General features: G+C 37.4%; 1 protein-coding gene across 1 annotated transcript in view; it reads right to left on the bottom strand.

The window, feature by feature from the left end:
- LOC5580180 overlaps positions 1-15,772 on the bottom strand; it is a 42,783-nt gene that overhangs the window by 6,982 nt on the left and 20,029 nt on the right. Inside the window, exon 2 of the mRNA XM_001655546.2 lies at positions 187-330. Within this exon, the coding sequence (XP_001655596.2) occupies positions 187-330 (144 nt within the window). The remainder of the gene's footprint in view (positions 1-186; positions 331-15,772) is intronic.

Here is a 15,772-nt window from a genome sequence, read left to right as displayed (position 1 = left end):
TTAAAGAATGCAAATTGAAAGCCCCCGGTTCGAGCAATTGTTCAAACTCGGTGGCAATTTGGCGAATTTCCTGTTTGTTGAGTTTCTAACAGCCGCTTTCCCCCCTCTTCCCCATTGGTAAGGTTGATGGCAATGAAGGATGATTCCGCTCAAATTGGATTGCTCAATTTGGGGTTCTTGGCTTACCTTTGTACTTGGCCTTGCAGTAGCCATTTTCGGGCGCCTCAAAGTCTCCGCAGAGGCATCGCATTTTTCCGTCAGCGGCTTGGACACAGCTCGTGGCTACTATCGTAGCACAGTCCCCGTGATTGACACATTCTTTGGCTATCACTGGAAAGAAGGAATAGGAAAGACGGAAATACAGTTGGAGAGAAGTACCTAGTGTTGGATGAACTGATAGACAGGATTTTAACGGTTTTTCTAAAGCTTTCAAACTTTTAGAAATTAAAACTTCCTGAATCTCTTTTAAATTTTCATATTTATTGAACAAATAATTACACTTTAGCTACTATGGTCTAACCTATAATAACAGATTGTCGATGAAGTCGTATAAATTTTAGTGATTTGATGTAGAAAGGCTTTTTGCCACCATATATGAAGAAGTTCGTTCTTATTATTATAAGAAAGTCATGTATGTAATTATTTCTATGAACAAGTTTCCTTCACGAACGAGATCACGAAGTTTCATTTCAAACCGCTGGCCAAATCCTGCCCCAGAGGATAAATCAACGTTATTAAATCACAACCAAAGATAAGAACACGAGACCGCCATAATAGCGCTTTGGCACACATGATGTGAGTCCTTGCATTGCACTGACCGAGCTTTCCCTTGCAGGAAGGTACCTCCTTGTGTAACCGACCCGACAACCTGCTAATTAGAACAAACTCAGTGGTCTAACGGTAGAGTGCATCGAGGCTGTGGTAAAAGTTTTTGCTTTTGGGACCACATGCGGTAAAGCTTTCAATTTCAAAACGAAATCAGATAACCAGCGATTGTGGAATTTGCTGAAACGAACAATCTCCTTTGCCGGTTTTCAGTTCCTTCGTATGTAGGTATTAAAGCAATTTATTTCCCTCGATGAACAACCAAATTAATTGTGCACTAATTGAGTTTAATCACAGTACATGCATGCTTTGTGAGGTTTGCATTTTTGGTTTGTGATGGTGAGTAATTTCAAGAGTATACAACAGCAACCAGGATACATTTCATTTAATTTATCTAGTTGAAGGGCCTATTTTGTGAATCAAACCTATAATCGTGACTCGTCTGTAGTCGCTGTCGAACACAATATAAGGTACCGTGGGGCAAGTGGGTAATAAATTTCGTATAGTTGGGATTCTTCAAATCCTAGAGACTTTAAATTAAAACAAATGAGGTCGTGTATATTTTTTAGCTTGACTCCCACCAAATATAAGCAATATGCTGAAATTTATTTTTATGTAAAATTGAAGAAAAAAGTACAGAAAAAGTTTTTGAAAAACGTCTCCTTACTTTTCACTTGCCCCACAAGTGGGGTAAGTGAAAAGTTTATCGTTTTGAACAATACATTCATGAACTAACAGTTATATTTACGATTTCTATTACCTTTAACATTTGTTAAGGCGTCCCAATGAACAATAACATAAGTAACATGTGAACAAAGATGTTTGTATTATTGTTACTTGAATTTTATTCTGTTCAGTTATGTTTGTTGAAATGATTCGACAACATTATAACTGCAACATTTCCAATGCTAGCTCTCACATCATGGGACAGCAATTGCATTTCTGCTCTGTAGAATTTATACCGCTCGTTATTTGTTAAGAAAATCGGGTATTACGTCGAATAATTCTTCGGGAGAAATCAAACGGAATCCTTCAATAAAGTATTTGGAAACTTTTTTTATGTGGATAGACCTATACCCCTTTTTATGTTTTGAACTAGCTTTACATAGACATTCCACGAGATTATCGTGCGTTCTCTTATATTGGAACTTTTCAATCAACGTCTTTCATTTAATCGGCTGTCCGAAGTAAACATACTAATATCGTAATATTTGGCAACCTTTTTTTAGAGAAGTTATATGATTTGGCCATGATAATAGCTTTTAACGCTTTAAGTATAGTGTTTCTTGAATTATCAGCACCTCTTGTTGTTCTATTATAATTGCGAACCTTGTATACTTATAGCTACCTAAAGAGAAAACACAAATTCAATCTCTAATGATAAACTTTTCACTTGCCCCACGTGAGTAGAAAATTGACGGAGTTTCAATTTAGTTATTTTTAGGTCTATGTCGAATTAATTCTAAAACTTTTTTTATTGTAGTTCAAAACTGTCAGAAGGGACTACTTAGAAGTGGCACAGAAATTTTTTTTCCGCAACTTTTTTCAGCTGAAAATATTAAAATCAGATTGCACGCCGCCAACTTGTTACGGAGTGATAGTTGACAGTTTAACAATCTTTCGCTCTATTATGCAATAATGGCTGAAAAATCTCAGAAATCTCTTGCTAACGTAATGTTCTCAATGGCCTCAAAGGTTTACGCATGAATTTAAAACGTTAATACACATATTTAGTTAAATATACCAATTATTTTCACTTACCCCATTTACCCACTTGCCCCGCGGTACCTTACATGAATATTTTAGAAATCGACTCCCGTTTTCATTTCATTTCATTTGTTTAGTTAACATCTAAACAAATAACACTGAATAAACCATTTCACGCCACAATACTCGGTTCGTGGCCGCATCTCTCCATCCTCGGGTCTGCCCCACGCTCGCCAAATCGATACGCACTTGATCTGCCCACCTAGCTCGCTGCGCTCCACGCCCTCTTGTACCAACCGGATCTGAAGCGAACACGATTCTTGCATTCTTGTAACATGTCCTGCACAACGTATCCTTCCAGCTTTGGCCACCTTCTGGATACTGGGTTTGCCGTAGAGTTGGCTGAGCTCGTGGTTCATCTTTCGCCGCCACACACCGTTTTCCTGCACACCGTCAAAGATCTTATCAAGCGTGTGCTAGAATAAGGGCGAAAGTCGCATGATCGATTTCTCTTCATCGATCCTCTTTTCTGTGAATAAAAGTGACAAGATGTGCACTGAGAACAGCGTTGCGGTTGAAAATACTATATCAGAGGGTTAAATTAAATACACAACGCCACTTGATTTGTGCAGACTAAATTCGCATTTATTTAGAATATTTTGTGCATTCAATTTTACCATGGCACCATTTCGACAGTAAAAATTACTATATCATGGTTAAAAACTTGCAGCAGACCAGAATCGAATCGAGGTCCTGGCGATTGCCAAGCGCGAACGCTAGCCGCTCGGCTATCGACGCGGTTAGATTGAGAGGGAACAAAACGCAAATAAAAAGCGTTTATGATAGCTCAATCGTGGTTGGAATAGTAAATTTAAAAACACGTTCATAGTTCTCATTACTGCAACGCTTGTTTCAGTGTAAGTTTGTCAGCGTTTTTTCACCTTAGAACCTTAGAATTGCATCGCTGCCTAGCGGTTTGAAGTGAAAAAATGCTGCCAAACTTGCATCTTGTCACTTTTATTCACAGCTCTACCCGGTCGATACTATCATATGCCGCCTTGAAATTGACAAAAATGGTGATGTGTTGGGACTTAGTATTCACGACATTTTTGGAGGATTTGCCGTACAGTAAAGATCTGGTCTGTTATAAATCGGCAGTTAACGAAGCCGGCTTGTTAACTTCCCACGAACTTGTTTACTACAGGTGACAGATTATCTGGGATAACATAACAGACGCGTTTGGGATGTAGATCACTCGGAAGTTCTGACAATCTAACTTGTCACTTTTCTTGTAGATGGGGCATATTAACCCTTTCTTCCACTGTTACGGTAGCTTTTGTGTTTCCCAAATTATGCCTATAATCCAGCGCAGAAAAATGATCAGCCTCTCCGGGCCCATCTTTATGAATTCAGCTCCGATATCATCCTTACCAACAGCTTCAATGTCCTGGTAAATGGCATTCTTAATCTCCCTCAAAGTAGGGGCTGGTTGGTTTCCATCGTCCGCAGTATCCTCCGTTCTCTCGACCTTCATTGTATGTGCTCTCAGCGCCATTCAGGTGTTAATCGAAGTGCTGCTTCCATCTTTTCATCTTTACACGTTCGTCCGTTAAGATGCTCCCATCCTAATCCCTGCACATCTCGGCTCGCGGTACGAAGCCGTTGTGGGATGTGTTGAGTATCAGAACATCCGTGCTTCTTGAGACCGGCACATCTGTTCCATCTCCTCGCACTCCGTCTCCTCCAGACGGCGTTTTTTTTCTCGAAAGAGGCGGGTCTGCTGTTGCCGTTTCCGTCAATAACGTTCCACGTTCTGCCGTGTCCCTGCTGTAGCATGGCCGCCCGCGCTGCATTCTTCTCCTTCAGTATCTGACTCTATACCAATACCCGGAATGCAATTTACCGGAAGACCACTTACCGGAACACTTACCATTACTCGGAAAACCCATTTACCGGAATGTACCATTACCCGGAAAACCAAATCTTCTATTTTCAACAACCTTCATTAGTACATTTGTATACAATTTTTATTCTCTTTCATTGATGCTGGGCACACATTTTGTCATGCTAGCCATGGACATTCCCATTTTTCACAAAAACTTTTTCAAGATATCTCCAAACCGCTATGGACCAAATATGTTGTTCTTCTTGCCAGCGTTACGACTCAACTTGGACGAATCTATGACGAAAGATTGAAAGGACAGAAGGTTGAAAAACAAAAGGTCGAAAGGACAAAAGGTCAAAGAACAAAAAAGGAGGGACAAAAGGTTGAAATTCTATTTTCAAAGAAGGAAAAATTTCCCACCATGCAAATAATTTTCGACCTTTTGTCCTTTTGACCTTTTGTCCTTTCGACGTTTTGTCTTTCGACCTTTTGTCCATAAACCAACTTGGACAAACCTGCTTTGTTCTAGGAGTATTTCAACAGTTAATAGCTGAGAGCCCATGTCAACTGACTATTATTGCATTCGTATAGAGTAAAGTGGGGCAAAAGTTCGAGTGGGTTAAGAGTTTCTTTTTAAGATTTCTAGCTCAATTCAAAACAAAACTTAGAAATGTCATGGTAGTTCGAATGCTATTCAAGTAAGAGACTTTCAATCCAAATAACATAAAAATCGACTGAGATTTGTAAAAGTTATGACTATTTGTTGTTTTTCAACGTGAATATTGTATATTTTGGTCAAACTTTCGTTGCATGGAACCAATTGAAAATAAAATTTGTTTTTTAATATTTTATGTAAGAGCGTTTCTAGGCATACCATAAGGATACATTGAGGTGTATTAGTTTTTGCATAAATGCTTTGAAACAATTTTTGGCCCATAGTGGGGCAAAAGTTTGAATCAGCGGGGGAAAAGTTCGAGCCATGTATAAACGCAAGGAAAAACTTGCAAATTGCTTCAAATTCACATATTATCTTCAAATTTAGCAAAATTTGTCTGGTCATGCGAAAAATGTCACAACAATTCCACATTTTCACTTAGTTTTGCGAAAAATCTGCTATTTTTGGATATGTTACAATTAACCCTATTTTAGGCAATTTTTTGATGAAAATTTAGTGTGTATTTTTCGGCAAACTTAATTTTACGGCTGGTGTAAAGTATGCCTGTCATAAAATTATCGATATTTTGTGTTTTGATCAGTGAATTTTTGCCCCACAATCTTGAATGTTCACTGTATGCTATATGTTTTGTTTCAATTGCTATTGTTTTCCTGGAAACTTTGATCATACCACTAAGGTCGAACTTTTGCCCCACCTTACTCTATAGTTTGACTACTCTTGCTCTGAAATGTCGTCAAATTTGCCAACCAGAAAAAATGTTGAACTGGCGGTATTAAATTCTATCAGCATCAGCTCGATCTTTCCGAATAGCTTCACTTTGCCGCAACGCACAGTGGGACGAAATCAAAAAAAGTGGGACATGTGTGTTTGTGCTGAAACCATTGGGTTTAGCGTTTTGACATGTTCTACAAAGTTTCATCATTTGTTGAGTACTTAATTTAGACACTGAAAAAAATTCACTTAAAGTGATATACACTGAGAAAAAAAATTAACTTTTTTAATTATTGTCAAAATTAAAAACCGTCTAAGGAAGTATTGTAGGCGACATCATTTCATGAAAGTTTGTCGAAGACAGGAAAGCTCTATCTCCTACACTGACGAAGTTAGGGGGTAAAAATGATGGGTACCCCCTTAAAACTAATATTTTCTCCATAACTTCTAAATTTGAATTTTTACATTTTTACAATGTTCTACAATGTTTAAGGTGCTGTATAAATACACATTTTTGCCAAAGACACTGAAGCGCTAGCTCTCCATTTTGAAGATTTACGAACGGTTTTCTGATTTTTTCACATCAAATTTATGTGTGCATATCTTGTAAAGTTGCAAGTAGTAGCAGCTAATTTTAGCATCATGCTGTTCCTCAACCTATACCCTTTTAATATTTGTACGAATAATTGCAGGGTCAAGCGGGGCTCATCGCATTTTGTTTAATTGAAAATTGTATTTCCTATGGATAAATGTATATTTTCTAAATTTTAATTATTGTTTTTTTCTATCTAGAATATTAAAACGCATTCGAAAGGCAAAAAGTTATTCTCACTTTGTATGTTTTTTTCCAAAAACATTTTTTGAATTATGTTCACTTAATTTGTATTTAAAGTTGTGACATTTTTTAAAAAACACACAGAAAAAACATAGCTAATTTCCTCACCATTAAATCGACCAAAATTTTAAAACAAAGTGTCATTAGAACCGTAATCTTATATTCTTTGAAGGGCGTTCACGATTTTTTTGCGGAAAAATCTGAAAACTATTCAAAATCAATGAAACAGTCATTCAAGTCATCATGCAAAAGTTTGAGTTCACCCCTCAGTATGGTGTATCGTGCAAAAGTTTGGGTTCACCTGAACTTACTTAAAACACGAACAAATCTGTGGAATCCAAACGCGCCATTATTTGCGTTTGAAAAAGCTATGAATTATTAAAATCGGTTGAAGAATGGCAGAGATATTGACAAAAATGACCTCAAATGAACCACTTGTCACAAGTTTAAGTAAAAATTTAGTATAAAAAATTCAAAAAATGTTTTTGAAAAATACATATAAAGTAAGAATAACTCTTTGCCTTTCGAATGCGGCTTAGAGAGTTTCAATTGGACGTGTAATCTCAGAGATATGGACTGAACACATTTGTATGTTTTTTAGGGGGTGAACCCAAACTTATGCACGGGAGTGTATGTTGACATTGCAGCTAGCAATTTCAAAGTAATTAAACTCAGTCCTCATAGTTCATATTGATCCAAAAAAGTATCACTATATGCTCTAACAGCAAAAACATGCTAATACTTTTTTTCTGTGAGTCAGTGCAATATCAATTGATTTTCATTAATTCGAAATTGAGACATGATTCAGCAACAATCATCAACGACGCGTACATATTTCCATGACAGCCCACTTCGCCTTAAATTAGTTTGGATTCCAATTTTGAAATCGCATAAAAAACACTAATCTTGCGACGCGAGGGAAGCGACATATAACAGTGCGATTCTCATTCTAGCTTTATGATTTAAGAAATTCATAAAATATATGTATAAAAATTTGAAATTTAGCGTGACATAATTTGTGTACCATCCCTTAGTGCCTTGGTGGTCGAAAGTTCACCAAGTTTAACAATTCGCCATTGTGATGTCCTTAAACTAGAAAGTATAATAAGTAATCAAGATGCTTTGTCATTTTCGACTAAACAAATATTGCAAAAAATGCCGAAATCGATATAACTCGAAAGATTTTAATTCGGGTGGTTGAAGGTTTCGAAAACGACATTCGGTGAATTGATTGTCGGCGAAAAGAAGCACAATCCATCGTATTGAAAATTCTAATCATTGCTTATTTATAAACATTTGGACACTTGGAGAACTGACGATCAAATGTTTAAAGTAAAGTTACATAGTAGGAGCCTTATTCAGCCAGTTCAGCCAAGGCAAGCTTCAGATAAAAGTTTAAAGAACAGCTTATTTTTAAAAGAGGGTGAATCATTTTCTTCTTCTTCTTCTTTCTGGCGTTACGTCCTCACTGGGACAGAGCCTGCTTCTCAGCTTAATGTTCTTATGAGCACTTCCACAGTTATTAACTGAGAGCTTACTATGCCAATGACCATTTTTGCATGCGTATATCGTGTGGCAGATACGATGATACTTTATGCCCTGGGAAGTCGAGAACATTTCCAACCCAAAAAGATCCTCGACCGGTGGGATTCGAAACCACGACCCTCAGCTTGGTCTTGCTGAATAGCTGCGCGTTTACCGCTACGGCTATCTGGGCCCCTAAAGGTGAATCATCTATGAAATGCAAATACAGTGGGATTCCGTTTTTGGCATGCTCCGTTTTTGGCATGCTCCGATTTTGGCACCCCCCGATTTTGGCAACAAAATGGATCCGTTTTTGGCAACATTTTTCAATACCATTAAAATTTGTGAATTTTTGTAAATATTATCGTGTCTGTTGCTTTAGTCACTTGAATAGCATGTCAACTCCACACCGATTACATTCCAGATCTGCATTTTCGTCGATGTTTCCCCAAATCTCACCAACTACTAAGGACTCGCGTACGCGCTTATTTACTTCAGAATGGTCATTGGTCATACATAGGCAACGTTTTATGAGACCAATAATCTCCACCTGTATCTCAACTTAAGATCATTCTTTTTTCATAGGCATTCATATTGAGTGACCAGCCCACTTGAGTCTGCCAGTAGGTGATACAATAAAAAAACACTGTTCTTCAGGTTTGGAACAGCTTGTTCGAACAAAGCACAAGCACCGACATAAGAGCAACGAAAAATCTATGACTCACACAGAGTTACAATCATACATTTTGTCTCGCTGTCTTTATTATTATGGATTTATATACATTGCGTATGTAAAAACACACCGCAATAATAGATACAAATATGTACAGCAAAATTTCGTGTATCATAACTTTTTTTAAATTTCATTAAATAACATGACAAATGCAAATACAGTCCAAACTACAATTTATTTTCAATAATACCATTGGAGCGTGCGATAAATACGACTGAGAGTGTTTTTACTTTTTGTCTGTGGTATTGGTGTGTATATTGATCTTTCTGCGTCAACCATTTAAAGCTACGTTCTCTCTTTTCTATAGACTCTATAAGGCGTTAGATTTGTTAAGAGACGATCCAGAATTCTGTACAAGATTGTTAATCAAGGATACGGGTCTCAACATCATCAAAATGATCCTTATAACTGGTTATGAAGGATTATGTCCAAAATCTGGTGATTTCTAATAAACTCTAGGGCATTTTGTAAATTTTAAGCGGGATAATGTGAATTTCTAGTAGTTTTTTTTTTAAATTTTCGGCGAAAACTTGAGGATTTTGAAAAGGTTCCCAGAGGAATTTGAGATGTGCTAGTGGTAGCCTAATAATAATGAACTTTTAATTTTTTTTCATCGGAGACTTGAGAATTTACGGCAACATCGCAGCGGAATTCCAAGATGTTAACTCATAGCAAAGTCCTTAGCAAGATCCTGAGAACTCTATGCGAGACCTACGGATGCTTGGCAAGATGCTTCAGAGCTCAAGCGTTTTTTTCTGTAGATTTTTTATGAGAACCTGAAGATTCCTATAAGGTTCTTGAGGTTTCATAACAGTATCCTGTAAATTTCAGTTGATTTCATAAGGAAGGTGTAAAACATATATCAAGTTGAATTAAAAATTATTTCAAGTAAAAATTAAATTCTACACAATTACAAGACATTTATGCATCTTCTCATGTTTATGTTTGCCCTTTTGATACAGTCATTCATTCATTATAAAATGCTTTACTTTATCAGAAACATAAATTGAAGGAGCAATTCTAAACTTACCGAATTTTTCAGATTTTATGCTAAAGTCCAAAAGATAAACTGATTTTAATTGTTCATTTAATTAGAAAAAAAGTCCATGCCGTTTTGCAATACCCAGCGCTTTTGATTCGCAAATATGTCTTTAAAAGAAAACATGTTTGTTTTCGTTTTCTCCCATAGTTTTAAGAAAATGTCCTGTTCTTCAATAAAAGTCACTTATGCGATTATTGGTTTTACAAGGCCCTCTTATACAAAAATTATGCATAAAGCTTCTAAAAAATAATTGAAGACGTTGAGGCGTAAAAACACGACCAGAATATCGTTTGCCAGATTTAATATTACGGAGCTATAGATTCATGGCATAATATAACCCTTCGGGAAAATGCTTCATAGTGAACCTTTTCGAAGTCTCATCGCCTTATGATTCCATAAAAATGATGTATTAACATTGTAATGATGCTTTCAAAACCAATAGTCGAAAAATAAAATTTGAAATATGGGTTCCGATTTTGGCACGGTTCCGTTTTTGGCAACTGAAAATTTCAACTTTGTTGCCAAAAACGAAATCCCACTGTATTTGAAAATGGTGCATATTGACTTCGATGCTCATGTATTTTGAAGGAAGAACAAACCTCCCCTGTTCATTATCTTTGGTAGTCATTTCAAATATTTTTGAATCAACATACTGGCCTGAATGACCGTAAAACTGTTAAAAGGTCGTTTTTGAAAAAAAGTCTACAATGTAGAGAAATAGTTTTCCGGTGAATGATCTTTCCGGGTAATGGTTTTCTGGTAAATGGTTCATTCCGGTAAATGGTCTACCGAGTAAATGGTCTACCGAGTAAATGGTCTACCGAGTAAATGGTCTACCGAGCAATTGTATTCCGGGTAATGTCGGAGAACCTTAGTATCTGCCTACATTCCTCGTAGATCCAATCGTCCCGTCGGCTCCGTCCCACGTCCCCGACGTTGCTGCTTCAACTGAACTCCGGCAGTCCTCAAGAGGGGCTTCATCCAGCTCACACTCTTCCGGTAATGCAGCCTCGAGGTAATGCTCGTATGCAGTTGCGACATTTGGTTGCTTGAGCTGCTCTAGGTCATATCGGGGCGGCCGTCAGTACCGTACGTTGTTAACGACGGAGATTTTGGGCGCAGTTTAACCATCACCAGATAGTGGTCAGAGGCGATGTCGGAGAAGTGCCGTCCATCAATCAGAACGTGGTCAATTTGCGATTCTGTCTGCTGTGGAGTCTGCGATGGGAGTAGGTTCTTTGAATGGCCATATTCTTAGAGGCGTCGAAATCAATTAGTCGTAGGTTATTTTCGTTTGTCCACCGGAGAGCGCTGAACTTTCCAATCGTCGGTCTGAACTCCTCCCCCTGGCCAACATGAGCCTTTAGATCTCCCATGATGATTTTGACATCGTGGCTTGAGCAGCTGTTGAATTCACGTTCGAACAGCGCATAAAATCATCAATGTTTCCTGCATTACCTATTACACTACTGCTATGCTACGGTAGACTGAAGTATTTGGCTAATGACCATTGTAACATTTCTATGCTTTACGATCAGCCTAACCCAATAAACCCCAATTATGCCTCACCGTATCTCTATTACTGTATCTAACCATTTGAAATATGGAGGGTTTATTGAATACTAATTAGTTCATTTGATCCATTTAAGGCTAAGTAGCCCGCCATTCGTTTTGGCAACAATGATGACTTTTCAGCTTGCATTTCAAAGTGATAAAACTTAGTCTTGATAGTTTTTATTGACTTGAAAAAGTATCACTGTACGCGCTTACATGAATAAAGTATGCTGATACTTTTTCAGCTATATCAGTGCAATACCAACTATTTTTCTTGGATTCGAAATCGTGAGATGACGGCTTACTTCGCCTTAATGATCCGCTAGCACCATACATTTCGCTTGTCGAGATTTCAGCGTATGATCCAAAATTTACACAACATCACGGCGTAATGATTTAAATACGTATAACAGCAATGCGTTGAAAATTTGCACGACAATCTATTCGACAACAAAATGAACAATACAGAAACGCTGTAACGCACTTGCAAGTATCGACATAAGGATGAAATTACGACGACCTTCCATCTACATCACAGCGAAAAAAATCGCTTCGGTATCTGGAATTCTTCAGCTGATTTCCAATAATAGTTGAAACAGAAAATTAACTCTGTTGGATTGAGGAACTGTTATGCAAAAAAACTGGCGAGCAATCCATTAGGTGACCTTAATTTTAGAATATTCACCTAACAAGAGGAACAATTAATTACTCTGACAATAGCATAACTTTTTTTTAGAATATCTCGTTTTATATGAGAATTACCAGTTCTTTCAAAATTATTAGAGGCTAGCTCTTCCAACAATAATTTGAAAGAACAGCCTATATTACAAAGAAGGGAATATTTCTGATGAAATGCTTGCAGCTATGATGTGAATAATCGCTCTAACAGAATTATTTGATCCGCCTATAAATAAAATAAAGTAGAATCTCTGACAAATAATCCTCGATTATATCCAGTTAGGCTGAATGCCGATAGGCCGAAAGAGTCATTAGGCCGAAAGCCTCTATAGGCCGAAAGAGTCATTAAGCCAAAAATAATCGATACGATCCAATAGATCGTAATGCTGCCGAAAGAATTTTAAGGTCAAATGGGTTTTTAGTTGTTGGATCAGGATGATTTGCATAACCTAGAAGCCCACAATATCGGAGTGAATAACTAACTAGAAAGAACAGCCTTCATTTAAAAGAAGGAGAAAAAAGGAAATGTGTGATAAATGATCAAATGTAATTTCGGCCTACCGACCCTTTCGGCCTAACAGTTTGCTCCCTCAAACAAAATCATTAGATCCGCCTATAAGCCAAAAATCTCTGACAAAAACAACAGGGAGGAAATAATCATCACCAGCATTTTTCGAGAGAATAGCTAATATATGGATGAGAAGAAAATCTTATATCGTATTTTTGCGTATTCTTGGTTACCAGCTACTCTACCGCAACCAGTGCTTGCAGTGGGCCGTGCTTGTCTTATTTTATTGCTTTCAAAAAATGCTGCGCTGCATTCTGAACTATTCGGGGTAATTGCTCATTCGGGGTAGTAGCGTTCGGGGTATTGACCCATTCGGGGTAATGTCATTTGGGGTAAGGGCGTTCAGAGTAATTGAAAGTTTGACAGTATTGTCCAAATCCTTTCATATCCAACAAATCCAATCCAATGAATCCAATATTACCCAATAATTAAAAACCTTTTACACTAATGCACTGTAATAGAAACCATAAATATTGATAAGGATCCATTTACCGTGCATTTGTGTTTCGACTGAAACACAATAAAACAATCAAATTTGCATAAAATCTAATGGTTCATACAATGAAATACATCTTACTAGAAGTATCTACAGCGAAAACTTATTGAACTTATGATAAAAATGATACTTTAACGTTGAAATTAAAAATGTGAATTTTTGGCGTTTCTATTAAGAGTTTTAAAACATCCCATTATTAATCAGAATTCACACGATTTTGACTACATAAACTAGGTTTTTTCAAAATTCTTTGTGACAAGAACTACTTTATTTCATCAGTGTTATCTTATTTTGCTGACAAAAGAATAATTTGCGAACATTGTTTGAATATATGTGCACGGTGAATGGAGGCCGCACGGTGACTGGTGACTTAACGGTACACCAATTACACTTAATTTGGCAAAAATAGGTCAATCTGCTGCTGTTGAATACATTTCCCCTAAAAAGATGATTGTGCTACTTTTCCACGAATGTCGTTTCTCCGAATGTCGGTTCTCCGAACGCCAGTTCCCCCGAATAACCCGTTTCTCCGAATGACCCGTTTCCCCGAAAAGTGGAGCAGTTCGACTAGGCGCCATAATAAGTTTCAGTGGAAGGATGGTGAATTGATAATAACTATAAGCAATCTAAAGAAGAAGGTATTTGATCATTGTCGGCTTTACACATGTTGCCAAAAATGCTGAGGACTGTAAAACTCGTAAGAATCGCCAATCAAACAAAGAAGGCCACCCTGGAATGTATAAAGATATGACCATTATGAGTTCCAAAAACTTTTCGGGGAAGTGGGGTTTTCGGAGAAACGGGATATTTGGGGAACTGGCATTCAGGGAACTGGCTTCCGGGGAAACGACATTCGGGGAACCGATATTCGGGAAAAAGTAGCACAACCAGTAAAAGTAGCTGCAGTCGTAATAAAAAAAAAGAATAAACCTAAAGGTCATGTGTGAAATCTTAGGAGTGGGACTCAATCCCAGGCACATGGCATCACTACCCTTTGAGTGTCTAAGTTTTTGTCGAATTGAGTTCTCTCAAAGTGTCATGACCTACAACCAGGCTTCTATGTCCGGTACATACCTATAGCTGACCTACCATTGTAATTCAAGTTCCAAACGCCCATAAACTAACACCACGTGCCACAAGTTGTCACGTTGTTAAAATTGATTATGCGTACACCTACCAGTCTGTGAAATAATTACAATCCCGAAATAGCCAATGAAATTCAACAGATTGAATCTCACCCTTCGGAAATGAATGAGCGTGACGAACGGCTAGCGTTAATGGTTCCAGCTACAAATCGGGACCGCCGCCGCTGCCGTCTTGCGGTGGACATTTGAATTTTCCTTTATTTATGGTCTCGGTTCGGAGTTCTAAGACGTTATTGGCCGGTGTCGCGACGAGTGGACTAAAGTAATTGCCGAAACGTAAAAGCGGATGCGCACCGAAGGGAACGAGGTTGCGACAAATATGGTAAACGCTATTGATTAATGACCGGAAATGGAGGCCAGGGTCTTCCTGGTTCCGGTGCTGGAGTCCTTTGGGCAGCAGTTTTCACTACGTATTCGGTTTATTTCGGATTACTCGGAAATTATTTTTGGGTTTCAATGATACTTTTGATGAAATCGCAGAATTCTTCAAGAGATGTATCTAGAAACTTTTCCAGGGATTCCAGCAATTTAATCATAAGTTCCTCTAGGAATTGGTCCACCAAAATCTGTACAGCGAAAATTGTTCAAATATTTTTACTAGTATCATGAGAAGTCGAATGTCCATGTCGGAATCCGAACTGTTAATTGGCAAAAAATATTTTATTTTTATGTGGACCATCATTCTGTTCAATATAACCTTTGTAAAAAGTTTACTGATGGGTGAAAGCAAGCTGATTGGACGATAGCTAGAAGTTTTAGCAGGAATTTTGTCTGGTTTTAAATTGGTACAACCTTGGCGTTTTTTCATTTGTAAGGAAAATATGCCAACTGAAAACATTTGTTAAATATATCAAACGACAATGATAAGCTACTCTCTAAAAGTTTCTTTATGAGGATGTAAATTCCATCATCGACAGGCAAGTTTTTGAGTTTTAACGCTATCAGTTTTCCAACTTCTGGTTTCTGAGGTTTTTTCAAAGTATTCAATAATTTCCAAAATGGTTTAGAGCCAGGGTTCAATTGAGACATTTTTTTTCGAAATTTTTGCTTGTAGATTCTGCCACATAATTTTCATAGCAGGATTGCGAATGCGTTGAAATTGCCTTCTCCTCGCGTTTTTAAGGCGGATCGAGAGTTTAAGATCATCGTCTATTATAACGGATTCGAATATTTTAGTTCACATTTTGGATTTCTTCAACAATGGAATTAGTTAAAGTTTCGAGAGCATTGTTAATATCAAGTTTTTTTTGCAAAGAAATATTGACATCAAGATTACCATCGATATATGTTTCATATGTATTCTAGTCAGCTCGAAAATTATTAAAAGTGGAGCTGACAGGATTGAGAATCGCTTCATAGGATATTTGAAATGTAACGAGCAAATTAACTTGCT

The sequence above is a fragment of the Aedes aegypti genome, chromosome 1 (genome assembly GCF_002204515.2).
Source record: "Aedes aegypti strain LVP_AGWG chromosome 1, AaegL5.0 Primary Assembly, whole genome shotgun sequence".
Classification (NCBI taxonomy): domain Eukaryota; kingdom Metazoa; phylum Arthropoda; class Insecta; order Diptera; family Culicidae; genus Aedes; species Aedes aegypti.
The sequence above is the reverse complement of the archived record's forward strand: the minus strand, read 5'-3'. Positions and strand labels throughout refer to the sequence as shown.